Source organism: Podarcis raffonei, chromosome 18, assembly GCF_027172205.1.
Source record: "Podarcis raffonei isolate rPodRaf1 chromosome 18, rPodRaf1.pri, whole genome shotgun sequence".
Lineage (NCBI taxonomy): Eukaryota > Metazoa > Chordata > Lepidosauria > Squamata > Lacertidae > Podarcis > Podarcis raffonei.
In genome coordinates, this window is record NC_070619.1 from 12,943,290 (window position 1) to 12,958,872 (window position 15,583).

The 15,583-nt window shown below is 48.3% G+C and overlaps 1 protein-coding gene across 2 annotated transcripts; it reads right to left on the reverse strand.

Moving 5' to 3' along the window:
- Positions 1–8,676: 8,676 nt before the first annotated feature.
- Positions 8,677–15,424, reverse strand: HAUS8 (HAUS augmin like complex subunit 8). 2 transcript variants are annotated; one of them, XM_053372703.1, is made up of 10 exons: positions 15,269–15,423; positions 14,001–14,053; positions 13,667–13,688; positions 13,204–13,284; positions 12,416–12,486; positions 11,897–11,971; positions 11,448–11,606; positions 11,193–11,334; positions 10,202–10,343; positions 8,677–8,935 (listed from the first exon to the last, which is right to left on the reverse strand). In XM_053372703.1, the coding sequence occupies exons 1-10, from the start codon at positions 15,381–15,383 to the stop codon at positions 8,815–8,817; spliced, it is 981 nt and encodes a 326-aa protein (XP_053228678.1). In that variant the 5' UTR covers positions 15,384–15,423; the 3' UTR covers positions 8,677–8,814. The 2 variants fall into 2 exon arrangements, with proteins under 2 accessions (XP_053228678.1, XP_053228679.1); XM_053372704.1 differs by lacking the exon at positions 11,193–11,334 and having other exon boundaries at positions 15,269–15,424.
- Positions 15,425–15,583: the final 159 nt, after the last annotated feature.

The following is a 15,583-nucleotide window of genomic DNA, read 5'->3' on the forward strand; positions in this document are numbered from 1 at the left end:
CTTCATTCAACCCACATTTTACCAGCCTCCTCACAAGAATATCATGGGGAACTCGGTCATAAACTTGACTGATATCAAAATACACTCTATTCGCAGCATTCCCCTGATCCACCAAGCTTGTAACTCCATCCAAAAAAGAAATGAGGTTTGTCTGACATGACTTATTTTTGAGAAACCCATGTTGGGTCTTAGAAATCCTTTTCTAGGTGCTCACAAGCCGACTGTTGAATTTTCTGTTCTGGAACCTGTCCTGGTAGTGATGTCAAGCTCACCGGTCGGTAGCTACCTGGGTCTTCTTTCCCCTTTCTGAAGATGGGAACCACATTTGCCCACCTCCGGGAGTCTGTAGGGACCTCACCTGTCCTCAAAGAATTCTCCAAGATCATAGGCAAAGGCTCTGAGATTACACCCGCCCACTCCTTTAGCACCCTTGGGTGCAGCTCATCAGGCCCTGGAGATGTGAATTCACTTAAAGCAGCTGGCTGTTGCCATACCACCTCTTTTCCTACACTGACAAGTTAATGCAAATTTTTGCTTTTCAAAAGCAGACAATTCAGCTTTGGCGGACTCACACTATTGTAAGATAGCACCTCTCACACACACACACACACACACACACACACACACACACAGAGATCACAACCATTAGGCCTGGGCCTAAAATATTTAAGGAGCTTCCCTTTGAAAGGCAACAGGACCACCTTTGTCTGAGTGCTGTATTGTGTTACAGCAGCTCCGCTAAAGTCCAGAGCTTCCATGCTCCATTTCACTACCAAAAAGGCTTTTGAGAGCGTTAGGAAACAGAACTAAGCACACACACACAAGGGGAGGACTTTGTAGACATGAATGGATTTTTTTTTGGGGGGGGGGGAACAAACACAGACCCAAACAACAACAGCAAGGAAGGATTTGCTAATCCCTGTGCAAACATTGGGCAGTTCAGTGCCAAGGGCACAGGACTGTGCATAGTTGCAGCACAGTGTTTTACAGACTGCAACTGCTTCACTGATTATCTGTTAATTATTCTATAGAATTTATGCTGTAGTTGCGATGTTCTATTGTGCTCTCTCATGCTATTGCTATTTATTGATTGTGAGCCGCTTTGGGGTGCACTGGAATGGAAAGCGGCATAGAAATATGAGAAATCAAATCAAAAGGAATCTTACACTGATCGTGTCTGCATAGGTTGTGTAAAGGAAGGCTGCTGAGTGAACTGATGGTTGCAAGTTTTCCCCATCTGCAGACTCAAAGACTAGGTGGCGGTGTCAGTTTCTAAATACCTCATCGCAGGTCTTGTCTTTTAAACAGAAAGGAACAAAGAGAGAGAAACACAGAGCTTTTTCACCACAGCCAATCACAAGCAAACAATCACACCCTAGGCCAACCCCAACCTCTCTCACCACCAAAGGAACACAAGTGAACAACACAAGCAACGCTGACACCAAACTCTACATACACTAAGCATAATAGAAACACCGCCACCCGACCCCATCCATCTTCCCTCTCTCCACCCCCCCTTTCTCTTTTCTTTCTTTTTTCTTCTCCCCCTAATGCCTCAACAAATGAAACGGATTTGTAAAAATGTTACATGGCAGAAGAAAAGAAAAATACGAGGCACTACACTTCTGTAAAACAAGAAAATCCTTAATAAAAAATATTTATAAAAAAAACAACCTAGAGCCTTGAATATGAATGCTCGGGATCAGCCACCAAAGGGCTGCTCCCGCCGCCCCGTATGTGATTTGAACCCAGGGCCTGCAGCCAAGAGTGCTGCCCCACTCAATACTTCCACAGAGGCAGTGAAGCCACAGAACTTCCCTGGCGAGCTGAGACCTCAAGTCCTGGGGCAGGGTCGGAAATCAGATGTCTAGCGCTGCACTCTCAAAGAAAAGGTCTCCACAAAGAAATTTAAGATCTGTCCGGGTTGGAGTCTCCTCGACCCATGAAGTGCAATAAACGGGTGGGTAACTGAGGGCTAGAAGCAAACGACTCAAGCGGTTTATTCATACTCTGGATTATTCAAGCTAACATCGTCCATGAATCACTCTTTTCCACAAAAAAGTGCTGTCTGCTTGAAGATTCAGCCGCCAGATAAGTGCGTCTTCTTTTTCATACACACTTCAGCAGACAGCGTGTAACCCTCATTCAATTATTCAGGGAGACAAATGTATAAGGTTGTGTGGCAGGTCTGAGAGAGGAGCCCAGAGGCCTGGCGCTCTGCCCCTATCACACAGCCCAGACGCTTTGGGGTTTGGTTTGAGTGACACAGAAAAGGGACTGAGTCAACCTCTGAAGGGGGGGGCAGGCGGGAGAGAAGAAATCTCTTTGTTTAGTCAGCTAGTCATCCTCCAGACGCAGAGAGCAAAAGGCATGGCTCACTTTGGAAGAGAGAGGAAGTTATCAAGAACATCTGCAGCTGAAAAATGCAGAGGGGAAGCGGGGGGGGGGGGACGGAGAGGGGAGAAGGCAGCCTAGGAGGCTCCGGCATCAGGGGGCCTCCTCCAAGTTTGGAAGGAAGAAAGTGGGGACTCCCCCTGCCTTCCCCACCCCACACAAGAACCAGCACCTCTGAAGTCGGAGGTTAGGCAAGGTCTAAAGCCTTTTTTTCCACAGCTGACAGCCACACACAGCCACCCAAGGTGTCTGCTTATCAAACTGAGAGCCCTGGGGTATTTAATCCACATCCCATCACTTCCTCAAGCCAGTAGAGACAAGCGCTCTCTCCCTCTTGCTCTCATGAACACCTTGAGGGAGAAGGGAGGGTTTGAGGTGGCAGCTGCACGGCTGGCGAGGGGGCAAGGACAGAGGAAACCTCGCCAAAATCCCATTTTGAAAAATACAATCAAGCATTAGAGGCCTCCTAACCAAATTTACTGGGCATTCCTCAATTCAAAACGAAACCAAACCCTGCTTTCCCTCTCTGCACAGAACATCCATAAACGACGCTCTCCTTGTTCTTGACGCCCGCCTTGCCTCAGAAGCACACAGGTGAAGCACCTGCACCATAAATTTAAAGCGCACCCTGCCCCAAATTAGCATTCTGGAAACTGTAGTTTGCCCCTCACAAAACTACAATTCGCTAGATTCTAAGAGTGCCTCCATTAAGCCACACTAGTGTTGTGTGTCCCCCCCTCCACTTTCTCCTTGACAGGAAACTTTAAGAAGTGAAAACTCTTCAAAAAGACGGCAATCCAAAAGGCCTGGCTTGATATTTCTGATATTTCTTGCCCTAACTTATCCCCTACAGATTGGGGGGGGGGCTGGTATGTGCAGGGAGGGGGAGAGAGAGAGAAATCTGTTAGTTACAAAGTTGACGCAAGACGCAGAGGCTGCTGCCCAAACCACATAAGGGTGTGAGCGCGCTGCTCTGCTCGATGGAAGGCTGCCTCATGATATCATCTTCGGACGCGCACCCAACCCGACCGGCCCCAAAAATCTCTGCTCTCTTGAGCGCTGGCGAGTAAATTTCAAACAGACACACCGGGGGGGGGGCAGCCAGGAGAGCAGTGGTGCCAACTGGCTGTTTTAAGTTCTTCCTAGGTCTGCCGGGGGGGGGGGGGAATAAACAAAATCAGACGGCACCACCAGCCCTTTCCTACCACTGTAATAAATCCAGACGCATTGAGGCGCTCCGAATGGGGCGGCCCTATTAGTAATGCATCCGCAAGGCAAAGTGATGCAAGATGGCACAGCCCCTGCCGGATGGGGACTGCTCTCCAGAAACCGGGATCCGTGGCCCAAGGCTGCTGGCGGGAGAGCCCAGCCACCAACCCCCAGCCTTAATTGCAGGGAAGGGAGAAGAGTCACTCCAAGGGCCTGGCAGAAAGCGGCAGGAAACAGCCAAGATCTCCCAGGTTGTACACACCAGGCCCAGCACCTGAAACAGAGGCAGCAGAAGGGCTCCAAAATGATGCCACAATGAACCAATTACCATATTTTTTGCTCCATAAGACTCACCTTTTCCCTTCTCAAAAATAAGGGGAAATGTGTGTGCGTCTTATGGAGCGAATGCAGGCTGCGCAGCGATCCCAGAAGCCAGAACAGCAAGAGGGATTGCTGCTTTCACTGCACAGAGATCCCTCTTGCTGTTCTGGCTTCTGAGATTCTGAATATTTTTTTTTCTTGTTTTCCTCCTCCAAAAACTAGGTGCGTCTTGTGGTCTGGTGCATCTTATAGAGCGAAAAATACGGTAAGTGGAGCAAAAGGTAAAGATGCCGTCACTCACACTCAGCCCTGATCCGCATGGACAAAAAAAGATATATAAAGGCAGCTCACAGGGTCCCTCTCTGGATAAGCAACCTCAAGATAGGTAGTCTTAAAATAATAATAATAATAATAGGAGAAGTACAGCGTCCAACTACCTGCAAACCCCCCCCACTGTGCCCCCAAAGCTCTCGGCTTTCAGGTAAATCCCTCACCTTGGGATCCAGGACTGACGAAAGAAATCACTGTATCACACACAGTATGTACTGAAATTATGGGATTCAGTCTCACAATATGTTGCGATGGAGGACTCTAAAATAGCAACGGGATCGTAGAGATGGAAGGGACCCCTGAGGGTCATCTAGCCCAACCCCCAATGTGGGGCTCAAAAATGACCTTGTTTTCTTCCCCCTTTAATGTGATGATTTTATATTTCTCATTGTTGTAACACTATTTTCCATTGTTTTTAAATCTTTCATAGTATACTTCACGTATCATGATGTGTTTTACGCTCTCTGTTTTCTTCCTTATCTTCTCTACTGGTCACTGACCGAGAGAAAGCAATAGAAATATTATACACACACGGTGCTTTTTTCTGGGGGGGGGACGGGTACCCCTAAACATTATGTGAATCTTTGTACTTTGTCTGTTTACTGTATTTCCCCCCCCCCAATTTGAACTATAAAATGGTGATTTTCTGGAGTCAAAATGAGAGTACCCCTAAGCATTTTTTAAAGAAAAAAAGCACTGTATATAATAATATAGCAAAATATAGTACAGTATAGTATAGCATAATATAATGCAATGTAATATATATTATATAAATATACACACATATAATATATGGTATGATATGCTATATTTGTGTGTGTATAACATATATGTTATACACACACAAATATAGCATATCATACGATATATTATATTACATTGTATATATACATTGTATAACACAGTACATACATTATATATACACACATATACACATATATATGCTACATATACACAAACATATCATAGCATGCCTTATATTTGTATGTACTGTATAACATAATGTATATATTATATATACACACACATATACATGTTATATACACACAAACATATTACACCATACCATATATTGTATTATATTATGTATGTTTGTACCCTACATATATAACATTATATATATATATATATATATATATATATATATATATATATATATATATATATACACTATAATATACATATATATATATATATATATACACACACACACACACACCAGACTGCCCCCCCAAAGCCCCTCCCCCCAAGGAACCCCCCCAACTACCCCAGCAAACAGAAAATCCCCTGTATGTCTTTGCTGCCCCCTTGGACATAACATTGGGGGGTCGGGGGAGCTAAGCCCCGCCCACTCGACCACATGACACGGCAGCCCCCCCCATTTAAATGGGGCTTCCCTTCAACTTATTTTTTTGAGGCTCCCTCAGGTATTTTACGGGGGGGGGGGCGTGTGTGGAAGAGAGCGAAGGGGCCTCGGACCTGGCTTTTTTATTATTATTATTATTCTGGGGGGGGGGTGTCTTCTAAATGCCCCCCGGGAGAAAACTCCGCCAGCCTCGGTTCCCCCCCAAGGGAGACGCCTTCTTCACGAAGCTGGGGAGGGGGAGAAACATCACCTCACAAACCCCCCCAATGACCTCAGTGCCCCCAATTTACCACAGACCCCCCCTCCTTTCTACCTCTCTCCGCCGCCCGCCCCGAGCCCTACCTGCGAGCGAGGCCGGCGGCTCCTCCGGACTTGCACCCCGCGGCTGAGAGGCGACGGCCGGGAGCCGCCTCGTCCCGCCCTCGCTCGCTTCCCGCCCACAGCGGAGGCGGCCACTTCCGGGTTGGACGACGCCATCGCGCACGCGCGGAAGGGGGAGCAGGAAGCGGAAGGCGGGGGGGACGGTCGCGCAGGCGCAAACCGTGCAGGCGAAGCCCGAGCGCCGCCCGGTGCCCTTCCTTTCCTGGGAATGATGAAGAGCTGGGACTCAATAGGGGATTTTTGTGAATTATTGATTATTCAGAGATACACAAAAGAGATATGGATCTTTCATTTTCTAAAAAAAATTGTATAACATACAAAAACGCATCCCCATCACTAAGTATCTTATTAGGTATTTTGTGGTTTAAAAAAAATCTTTATTTGCATCAGCCATTGGCCACAGCAATAAAAAAACAATAAGATTTTCAAAGAATAGAAATAAAAAGTCAGTTATGTAAAATGCATTTTGGGGTTTTGAATCAAGTCAAGTAGTGGATCTTATTCCAATTGCCCCAGCTAAAAAACCTTGTCACCTTTGCTGTCACCTGCTCATCTTGATCTGCCAAGAGGAAGGACACTGGCAGTGGCTGGGCGATCCAGAATGGACAATCAAAGAGGGTTTTGCATCTTGATTTTATTCTGTGAACCGCCCTGAGGTATAATAATAATAATTAGTGATGTACGGAAGTGAGAGCTAGACCATAAAGAAGGCTGATCGCCGAAGAATTGCATCAATTTTTGAATTATGGTGCTGGAGGAGACTCTGGAGAGTCCCATGGACTGCGAGAAAATCAAACCTTTCCATTCTGAAGGAAACCAGCCCTGAGTGCTCACTGGAAGGACAGATCCTGAAGCTGAGGCTCCAATACTCTGGCCACCTCATGAGAAGAGAAGACTCCCTGGAAAAGACCCTGATGTTGAGAAAGATGGAGGGCGCAAGGAGAAGGGGACGACGGAGGATCCAAGAGTATTAAAAGAACTGGCAGATGTGATCTCAGAACCACTGGCAGTCATCTTTGAGAATTCCTGGAGAACAGGCGAAGTCCCGGCAGACTGGAGGAGGGCAAATGTTGTCCCTATTTTCAAAAAGGGGAAAAGAGAGGCCCAGTCAGTCTGACATCAATACCAGGGAAGATTCTGGAGCAGATCATTAAGCAAACAGTCTGTGAGCACCTAGAAAGGAATGCTGTGATCACCAATAGTCAGCATGGATTTCTGAAAGATAAGTCATGTCAGACTAACCTGATCTCGTTTTTTGACAGAATTACAAGCCTGGTAGATGAAGGGAACGCAGTGGATGTAGCCTACCTTGATTTCAGCAAGGCATTTGACAAGGTGCCCCATGATATTCTTGTAAAGAAGCTGGTAAAATGCGGTCTTGACTATGCTACCACTCAGTGGATTTGTAACTGGCTGACTGACCGAACCCAAAGGGTGCTCATCAATGGTTCCTCTTCATCCTGGAGAAGAGTGACTAGTGGGGTGCCACAGGGTTCTGTCTTGGGCCCGGTCTTATTCAACATCTTTATCAACGACTTGGATGATGGACTTAAGGGCATCCTGATCAAATTTGCAGATGACACCAAACTGGGAGGGGTGGCTAACACCCCAGAGGACAGAATCACACTTCAAAACGACCTTGACAGATTAGAGAACTGGGCCAAAACAAACAAGATGAATTTTAACAGGGAGAAATGTAAAGTATTGCACTTGGGCAAAAAAAATGAGAGGCACAAATACAAGATGGGTGACACCTGGCTTGAGAGCACTACATGTGAAAAGGATCTAGGAGTCTTGGTTGACCACAAACTTGACATGAGCCAACAGTGTGACGCGGCAGCTAAAAAAGCCAATGCAATTCTGGGCTGCATCAATAGGAGTATAGCATCTAGATCAAGGGAAGTAATAGTGCCACTGTATTCTGCTCTGGTCAGACCTCACCTGGAGTACTGTGTCCAGTTCTGGGCACCACAGTTCAAGAAGGACACTGACAAACTGGAATGTGTCCAGAGGAGGGCAACCAAAATGGTCAAAGGCCTGGAAACGATGCCTTATGAGGAACGGCTAAGGGAGCTGGGCATGTTTAGCCTGGAGAAGAGGAGGTTAAGGGGTGATATGATAGCCATGTTCAAATATATAAAAGGATGTCACATAGAGGAGGGAGAAAGGTTGTTTTCTGCTGCTCCAGAGAAGCGGACACGGAGCAATGGATCCAAACTGCAGGAAAGAAGATTCCACCTAAACATTAGGAAGAACTTCCTGACAGTAAGAGCTGTTTGACAGTGGAATTTGCTGCCAAGGAGTGTGGTGGAGTCTCCTTCTTTGGAGGTCTTTAAGCAGAGGCTTGACAACCATATGTCAGGAGTGCTCTGATGGTGTTTCCTGCTTGGCAGGGGGTTGGACTCGCTGGCCCTTGTGGTCTCTTCCAACTCTATGATTCTAGGATGAGATGGTGGGACAGTGTTCTCGAAGCTACAAACATGAGTCTGACCAAACTGCGGGAGGCAGTGGAAGACAGAAGTGCCTGGCGTGCTCTGGTCCAGGGGGTCACGAGGAGTCGGACACAACTAAACAACTCAACAACAACAACAACAACAAAAAATAAATAAATAAATAAATAAATAAATAAATAAATAAATAAAACAGGCCAAAAGAAGACACTGTTGCAACCAGACTTTGCAGTGAAAGAGTGATGTGCTTTAATACAAAAATTCAATTTGATACAAAAATTCCAGCGGCCTGGCAGAGAGGGCGGCTTCGGCTGCCGGATTCGGGATGAGCGGCCTGCAGGGGGCCAGCCTGGGGGTCTGGGCCTAGCCAAAATAGAGCTCCTTCATCCTCTCGACCCCCTGGGCATCTTCCAAGACCTTCTGGCAGCGCAGGGAGGCCTCTTTGCCAACGTCAGCCGACAAGTCCAGTCCGTGCGCGAAGGTCCTGGAGGAGGGGGAGAGCGGGAAATGGGAGCAGAGAAGCAAAGAGGCTCATCTCTTTGCGAAAGATCTAGCAGGACCCATTGCTAAGAACATTATGTCCTGACGGCTCAGACCGACCAATGTTCAACCAGGCGCTTCCTCGAAGGAAACAATGGCAAGGGCCTTCCCCCTATTATTTCTCCCCAGCTTCTGATCGCTCAGGTCCAGCTCCGAGGGCCTTCCGGCGGTTCCCTGCCTGCAAGATGTGAGCTTGCAGGGAACCAGGCAGAGGGCCTTCTCGGTGGTGGCACCCTCTCCCATCAGATGTCAAGGAAATAAACCACTATCTGAGTTTTAGAAGACATCTGAAGGCAGCCCTGTTCAGGGGAGTATTAAATGACTGATATTTTGTCGTGTTTTGAATTTTATCGTGTTTTTAATATTCTATTGGGAGCTGCCTAGTGTGGCTGGGGAAACCCAGCCAGAAGGGTGGGGTATAAATAAATTATTATTTCTTCTTCTTCTTATTGGTTCCATTGCACCATCATGGCTAATGACCACTCAGGGATCTCCAACCATACCCAAAGTACACCCAAGGAAAGCAGGCACATCCCTTAAATCCAGTGGGTCTGCTCTGACTAATCCCTTCGTTTCCAATAAATAAATGAGTTTGCAGCCAGCCTCTCCTGAATAGCATCACGTGGATGAGACTAAATCCTCCCTTTGAAGCCGTTTGAGCCTGTGGGCCCCCTTGTGGCAGTGAGTCCCGTAGGTGAACGGGCTGCTGAGTGAAGAACAGCTTACTTTCTGAAGCACTGGGCGACCAGTTCTAGTACTTATGAGCCAATGAGAATACCCTCTCTCTACGCATTTGTTTTCTGCAATTTCTGTCTTATCCTTAGTGTTCCTTCTAAGCCGGTTCCAAAAAGGCCCACAATCTCACTGTTTTATAAAGTGAAGCAAAGCAAAGCAGGTGCTCTACTTCAGCAGGAGGGGAAATGGGACGTCATATTTCTTTCTCATTCTTTGAAAGTTTGTGTTCCCAACATGGAGAAAGTCTGTATTCCCAACATGGAGTACGTCTGTATTCCCAACACGGACAAAGTCTGTATTCCCAACATGGAGTACATCTGTATTCCCAACATGGAGAAAGTCTGTATTCCCAACACGATTCACCAAGATCTCCCTCAGCCCCTTAAGAACTTGCCTCTTCCTCCTCCTCCTCCACCCAACCAAACAGGAACAAAGTTCCTTAGGTTCTTTTAAAATGTGCTTTTACTCTAAATACCTTGGCAGCTCGGCAGCCACCTCCAAAGACGTCTCCTCCAGCTCCTTCGTGACGCTCCGGCCCTTGGCGTTTTCCTTGGCGTGCTCCGGCAGGGCTTTGCGCAGAGTTTCCTGGGTGGCGGCCAAGGCCCTCTGCAAATCATCTGCAAGTCGAGGGAAGAGATTCAGAGAGAGGCAGAGATCCTCTTAGATGCCAGGCATCAAACCAGGAACCCTCCCCATTGAAAAGCAAATTCTTGGAGAGGATTGTTCCCAGTTGCTGCAACTCCTGCCCTCGGAGGTCTTGCAAGGTGCTGCAGGAGAAGGCTTGTGAGGGCTGTTGCTTGGACCAAGCTGAAACTGCAAATCTCCCTTGCTGTCAGGGCGGATAAAAATCAATGATTTTTAAAAATTTAAATCAGATTTTAAAAAAATAAATAAATTGTATTTTTAAAATAAAATGCTTTTGGAGGAAAAATCTGCTCCCTTTCTCTTTTCCCAATCTTCTTGTACATTCTGCCTGCTTCCTGCCTCACCTGGACTGGACTGCTGGCTGCCACACCTGTTCCCCAGGTTATCTCCCATGCGGGGCAAACCTGTTTGTAACTTTAAGCCTTAAGCCTGCCTTCAGGGATCACACTATGCTCTTCCTGATCATGAGTAAAACTATTTTTTGTTACTTATGAATAAGCCTGCGGTGTCTTTATTCTTTTAGGAGGGATTCAAGGGGTCTTACCAGGAAAATAATAGAAGACTTTTCAATCTGGACAAGCCAGACTGAATTGCTTATTGTCTTCAGAAACTCACGTGAGGTTGCAACCAGCTTTCTGCTGCGTAAGAAGGGGAAGGGACTCTGCTAGGTGAAGGAACTTGCTAGCGCAAGTTAGGAAGGATATTCATAAGCAATATATCCTCTCCTGCCACCCTCAACATTCCCGCAAGCAGATGCTTCCTGACGCCACATGGAGCTGAATCCAGGAGTCTCTGCCATTGAGGTGTATCCACTTCCCTACCTAGATACTGGCTCTTGTCCTCGCCCAGGTAGATCTTGTTCACCGGCAGCTCATGTCTCGCCGTGTCCAGAGCGGTGGCAAAGTGCCTGTATTCCTCTTCGAATGCCGGGCTCTGCTCAAAAACGGGAGCAAGCGCTTCGAGCTGGAAGCCCGGGTGGTGGAAGGAAGGAGAGACGTTAGCCGCAGGACAGAATCAAGCCAGCCCCGTAGGGATATGTCCTCAGATCTGCCCCCTGGGAAGGAGGAAGCCCATACCTGTCTGCCCAGCGACTCGGAGAGCTGGTGGTCCTTCCTTAGGCGCTGCAGCCTGCGCCGCTTCTTCTGGGCCTCCGCCTGCAGCCTCGCAGCCTCCCTGCTGAGGGTTAGCAAGCTCCTCTCAGATTGCCTTTCCAGGAAGGCGGTATTCTTCTCCATCTGTTTGCGATGCAATGTTGTCGGGTTTCGAACACACGTCCACAAAAGGCAAGTGAAAGAAGATGCATTTAGTGCAGGGGCTTCTAAAGGGGGGACGGTTCTCCCTCGTCCTCCTTCTCATTTATATACTGCTTTATATTTTAAAGGGAAAAAATCTCAAAGGCATTTACAACACATTAAAGCAGCGTATGAAACAATCCAGAATAAAACAAACTCAATCTTCGAGGGAAATATTTCAGATCCTTCTCTAAGTGACTCTCAAAGCAGGGATAAGGCCGTTGGTCTCTTACCTTTAGGGAGGCATAGGTCAACAGAAGTGTCTCCGATTCCAGCATCCGAATCAGGTCGTCAGAATCAGGAGAGACCTGGAAGAAAACAAAGCCGATTCTTTAACAAATCAAACGGGTGGGAAACTGTCGAGAAAAGCAGGGAGGAAGGGCGAATCTGCTGCAATTCTCTTTACATGCTTCTGAAAGTATAGCACTGCAATTTTTTTAATTATAGAAACCTTAGGTCCCAGATGATGATGATCATTAAGCTATGAATTGCCTTCTAAACCAGCGTCTCAAAGCGATTTACACATAAGATAATTAAAGACAACTAAAAGCACAAAAACAACAAATGCATTCAAAACAAGACAAGTGGACCCTCGTGGCCAAGACTGGCTCATCCGTCTGGGAATGTTTACTGCCACCAAAACGCCACCGTAACAACAAACTTGAGAGTATCTGTTTGACAGCACCTCAACAAGAACTTGTAGCCCCTCACTAGAAAATAAAATCTGCATTCAATGTCCCCGCATGACTCACCAGGCTCTGCTTTTCTCGGGGGGTGGATTTTAGGTGGTGTTTCGAACTCGATGCTCTGGGGCAGCTTTTGCCTAGAAGTGGCAACCAGAGAAAAGACAAACACACACGGACAGTCACATTCCAGTTAACAGTCAAAAGCCGATAGGAGACTGGGCTGCAACTGGGAGGAGGGAACCCACAAATGGCTGCAACAATGACCCCCCCTGCTTTCTCCGTTTAGTGTTTTCCTGGAGCGTCTCCACCCCCATCGTTCTGCCCAGACACGGAGGTCCAGCTCCGAGGGCCTTCTGGGTGTTCCCTCCCTGCGAGAAGTGAGGCTACAGGGAACCAGACAGAGGGCCTTCTCGGTGGTGGAACCCTCTCCCATCAGATGTCAAGGAAATAGACAACTATCTGACTTTTAGGAGGCATCCGAAGGCAGCCCTGTTCAAGGAAGTTTTTTATGTTTTGAGGTTTTGTTGTGCTTTAAAATATTCTGTTGGGTGCCTTGGACAACTCCGGGGGCGGCTAAACTAAATTTGGGAGCACCGGGCGGATCTTTGCACCCTGGCGGTGCATATGCTAAAGTCGTCTCTGGGGGCAAGCTCAAGGTGTCTTGTCCTGGACGAAAGGAGTTGCCTTTAATATCCCCCATGGGGGGGAAGGCGTCATTGAACCCCTGGGTCTTCTGCGGGACATGACACCCCACCCCTCCGAAAACCACACAGAAGTTCTATCACTGAGGGGGAGAAAGGAGGCCAGGACATCTGCAACCAGTTCAAGGCTGTAACTGGAGGGAACACACGTACTTTTGATGGCAGAGACCTCCAGTTCAGGCCGGGATCTTCCGTGGCTCTCCACCAGAGTGGACTGCAAAACCTCGTGAGGGTCTAGAGGAGGGGAGGAAAACCCAATTATACTTGATCTCTAAGGTGCTACTGGACTATATTTTCCTGGTTTGCCGGAGCGGCTCCCAAGCGCTTTACCGGCGTTGAACTAATTGCGTGATGGAGACAAATAAACACAGATCAAAATTAGAAATGGCTGAATTGAAACCGCAAAGAATAGACCTTGTCTTCTAAGAGCCAGTTGCATAACGAAAGCGATGGGGGCCTCTTGTATTCCAGGAGGGAATCGCCAACCCAGATTGCCTTCTCAACAGATTTAACCGTGTCGGAAGGAACCCACCATCATGTGAACTTGCCCCCGAGAAAGGCAGGTCCACCCCAGAGAGCCCCTTCAAGATACTTGACCCCCCCCAAAAAAACTCACCAGCTGTGGCTTTGGCAGCGGCCTGGAAAGGAAGAATAAGACATGGCAAGTTAGGCATGGGCTGTTATGTCATGGTTGGGGAGTGGGAGTGTTTCAACACACTCCAGCAACTGGACAAATCAAAATACAGTGGTACCTTGGGTTAAGTACTTAAATCGTTCTGGAGGTCCATTCTTAACCTGAAACTGTTCTTAACCTGAAGCACCACTTTAGCTAATGGGGCCTCCTGCACCCACAGAACAATTTCTGTTCTCATTCTGAAGCAAAGTTTATTAGCGATTATTTTAGCTAAAACGGAAACGCCAAAAAGAGGAATTTCACATCCAGACCTCACCTTTCCGGATCCTTTTTGATAGTCCAGGTATCGTGAGGGCACGATTCTTGCCCCTAAGGAGACAGAAAGGAGGCAAAAGAGGGAAAGGGTGAAACGGGAAGAGGCAAGGTGCCTCTGAGCATGTCAGGAGCGGCTTTTCCGAAGACTGTGGCATGAGGGGGGCAAAGTGCCTCCCCTCTCCGGAACGGCAGCAAGCACGTGCAGAGTTCCTCTTGCTCCTGTAGGGACCCTTGCCCTCCCCAATGGGAATAGCCAGGGGGGCCGCTGCCCACCCAAAATTAATAAAAATACTGAACTAGCTGAAGTTCTGCCCCCCCCAACATAAATCATGACTATGCCCAAGCAGAGGGCCTTCTCGGTGGTGGCGCCTGCCCTGTGGAACACCCTCCCGTCAGATGTCAAGGAAATAAACAACTGCCTGACTTTTAGAAGGCACCTGAAGGCAGCCCTGCTTAGGGAAGCTTTCAATGTTTGACAGTGTTTTTAATATTCCGTTGGAAGCCGCCCAGAGTGGCTGGGGAAACCCAGCCGGATGGGCAGGGGAGAAATTCATTATTATTATTATTATTATTATGTGCAGAGACCTCTGCGCATGTGCAGCTCCTTCACCCCCACATCATGCGCATCACACTTACCCCCTTAAGGGTGCACACCAACCCCTCTCGCTCTCCAGGCTTCAGGAAGCCCTCCGCTAGCCGTGGGAGACGCAGCTCTGCCACGCCTAGCGGAGAGCTTGCCGGCACCCAGAAGCTTGGGGCGCGCTGAGCTCAGCACGCCCCAAGCTTCGGGCTTCGCACAGCGCTCCCACGGCTTGCGGATAGCAGCCTGCTCTGGGGGGAAGCTCAGGCTTCCCCCCGCCCCAGCCCCGCACCTGGGGGGGAAATAACTCCCCCCCCAAAAAAACCCTAGGTGCGTCCTATGGGGCGAAAAATACGGTATAACCTATCTAGGAGACCGTTGTAAACAATTTAAAACGTTAGCTGGACTTTTAAAAAAAAATCACTTGTAAAGTAACGACGTTTGTGGACAATTAAGAAAAATGTAAATTATGGAAACTGCATTGATATGTAAACTTGGAAAATTAGTCATTAGGATCCATGTAAGGGATTGAGGGAAGTCAAGAGATTTAGAGAATGTCGCGAAATAAATAATTTGTTGCCAAATGGTATATGTAAAAATACATTAAAAAACAAAAACCGAAACAGCGGTGCTCCCGAGCATGCGCAGAGCGGCCCCGCCTCCCCCGAGCATGTGCAGAGTGCCGTCACCTCTCTGCTTGGGCCGGGCTCCCGCCTTCTCCTCCGACGCCGGGCCGGGCTCCGCGCGGAGAGCAGCGCCGCTCCGGAGAGGCGAAGAAGCCGCCGCCGCCTCCTTTCCCGCCATTGCCCTCAGACGAAAAGGGCCCGCTGCGCATGCGCAGGGACACCGAGGCGGAGGAAGCCGCGCGGCTAGAGCGGTCCTGCCCTCGCTTCCGGGCGCGCGTCTCATAGGCGGCATCACGTGACCCTGTCGCTCACGTGACCCCGCGGAGGCGGAAGTGGGATGCGGCGGCGGCGGCGTTGGCTCGGACTCTGACCCTCCTC

What these genes read in the sequence shown, in the direction of transcription:
- HAUS8 (XM_053372703.1), bottom strand. Translation starts at nt 15,383, where the DNA reads ATGGCGGGAAAGGAGGCGGCGGCGGCTTCTTCGCCTCTCCGGAGCGGC. An exon ending in CCCGAGAAAAGCAGAGCCTG is followed by an intron (nt 11,972 to 12,415) that starts GTGAGTCATGCG and finishes GTTTTCTTCCAG; the next exon opens with GTCTCTCCTGATTCTGACGA. An exon ending in TGACCTATGCCTCCCTAAAG is followed by an intron (nt 11,607 to 11,896) that starts GTAAGAGACCAA and finishes CATCGCAAACAG; the next exon opens with ATGGAGAAGAATACCGCCTT.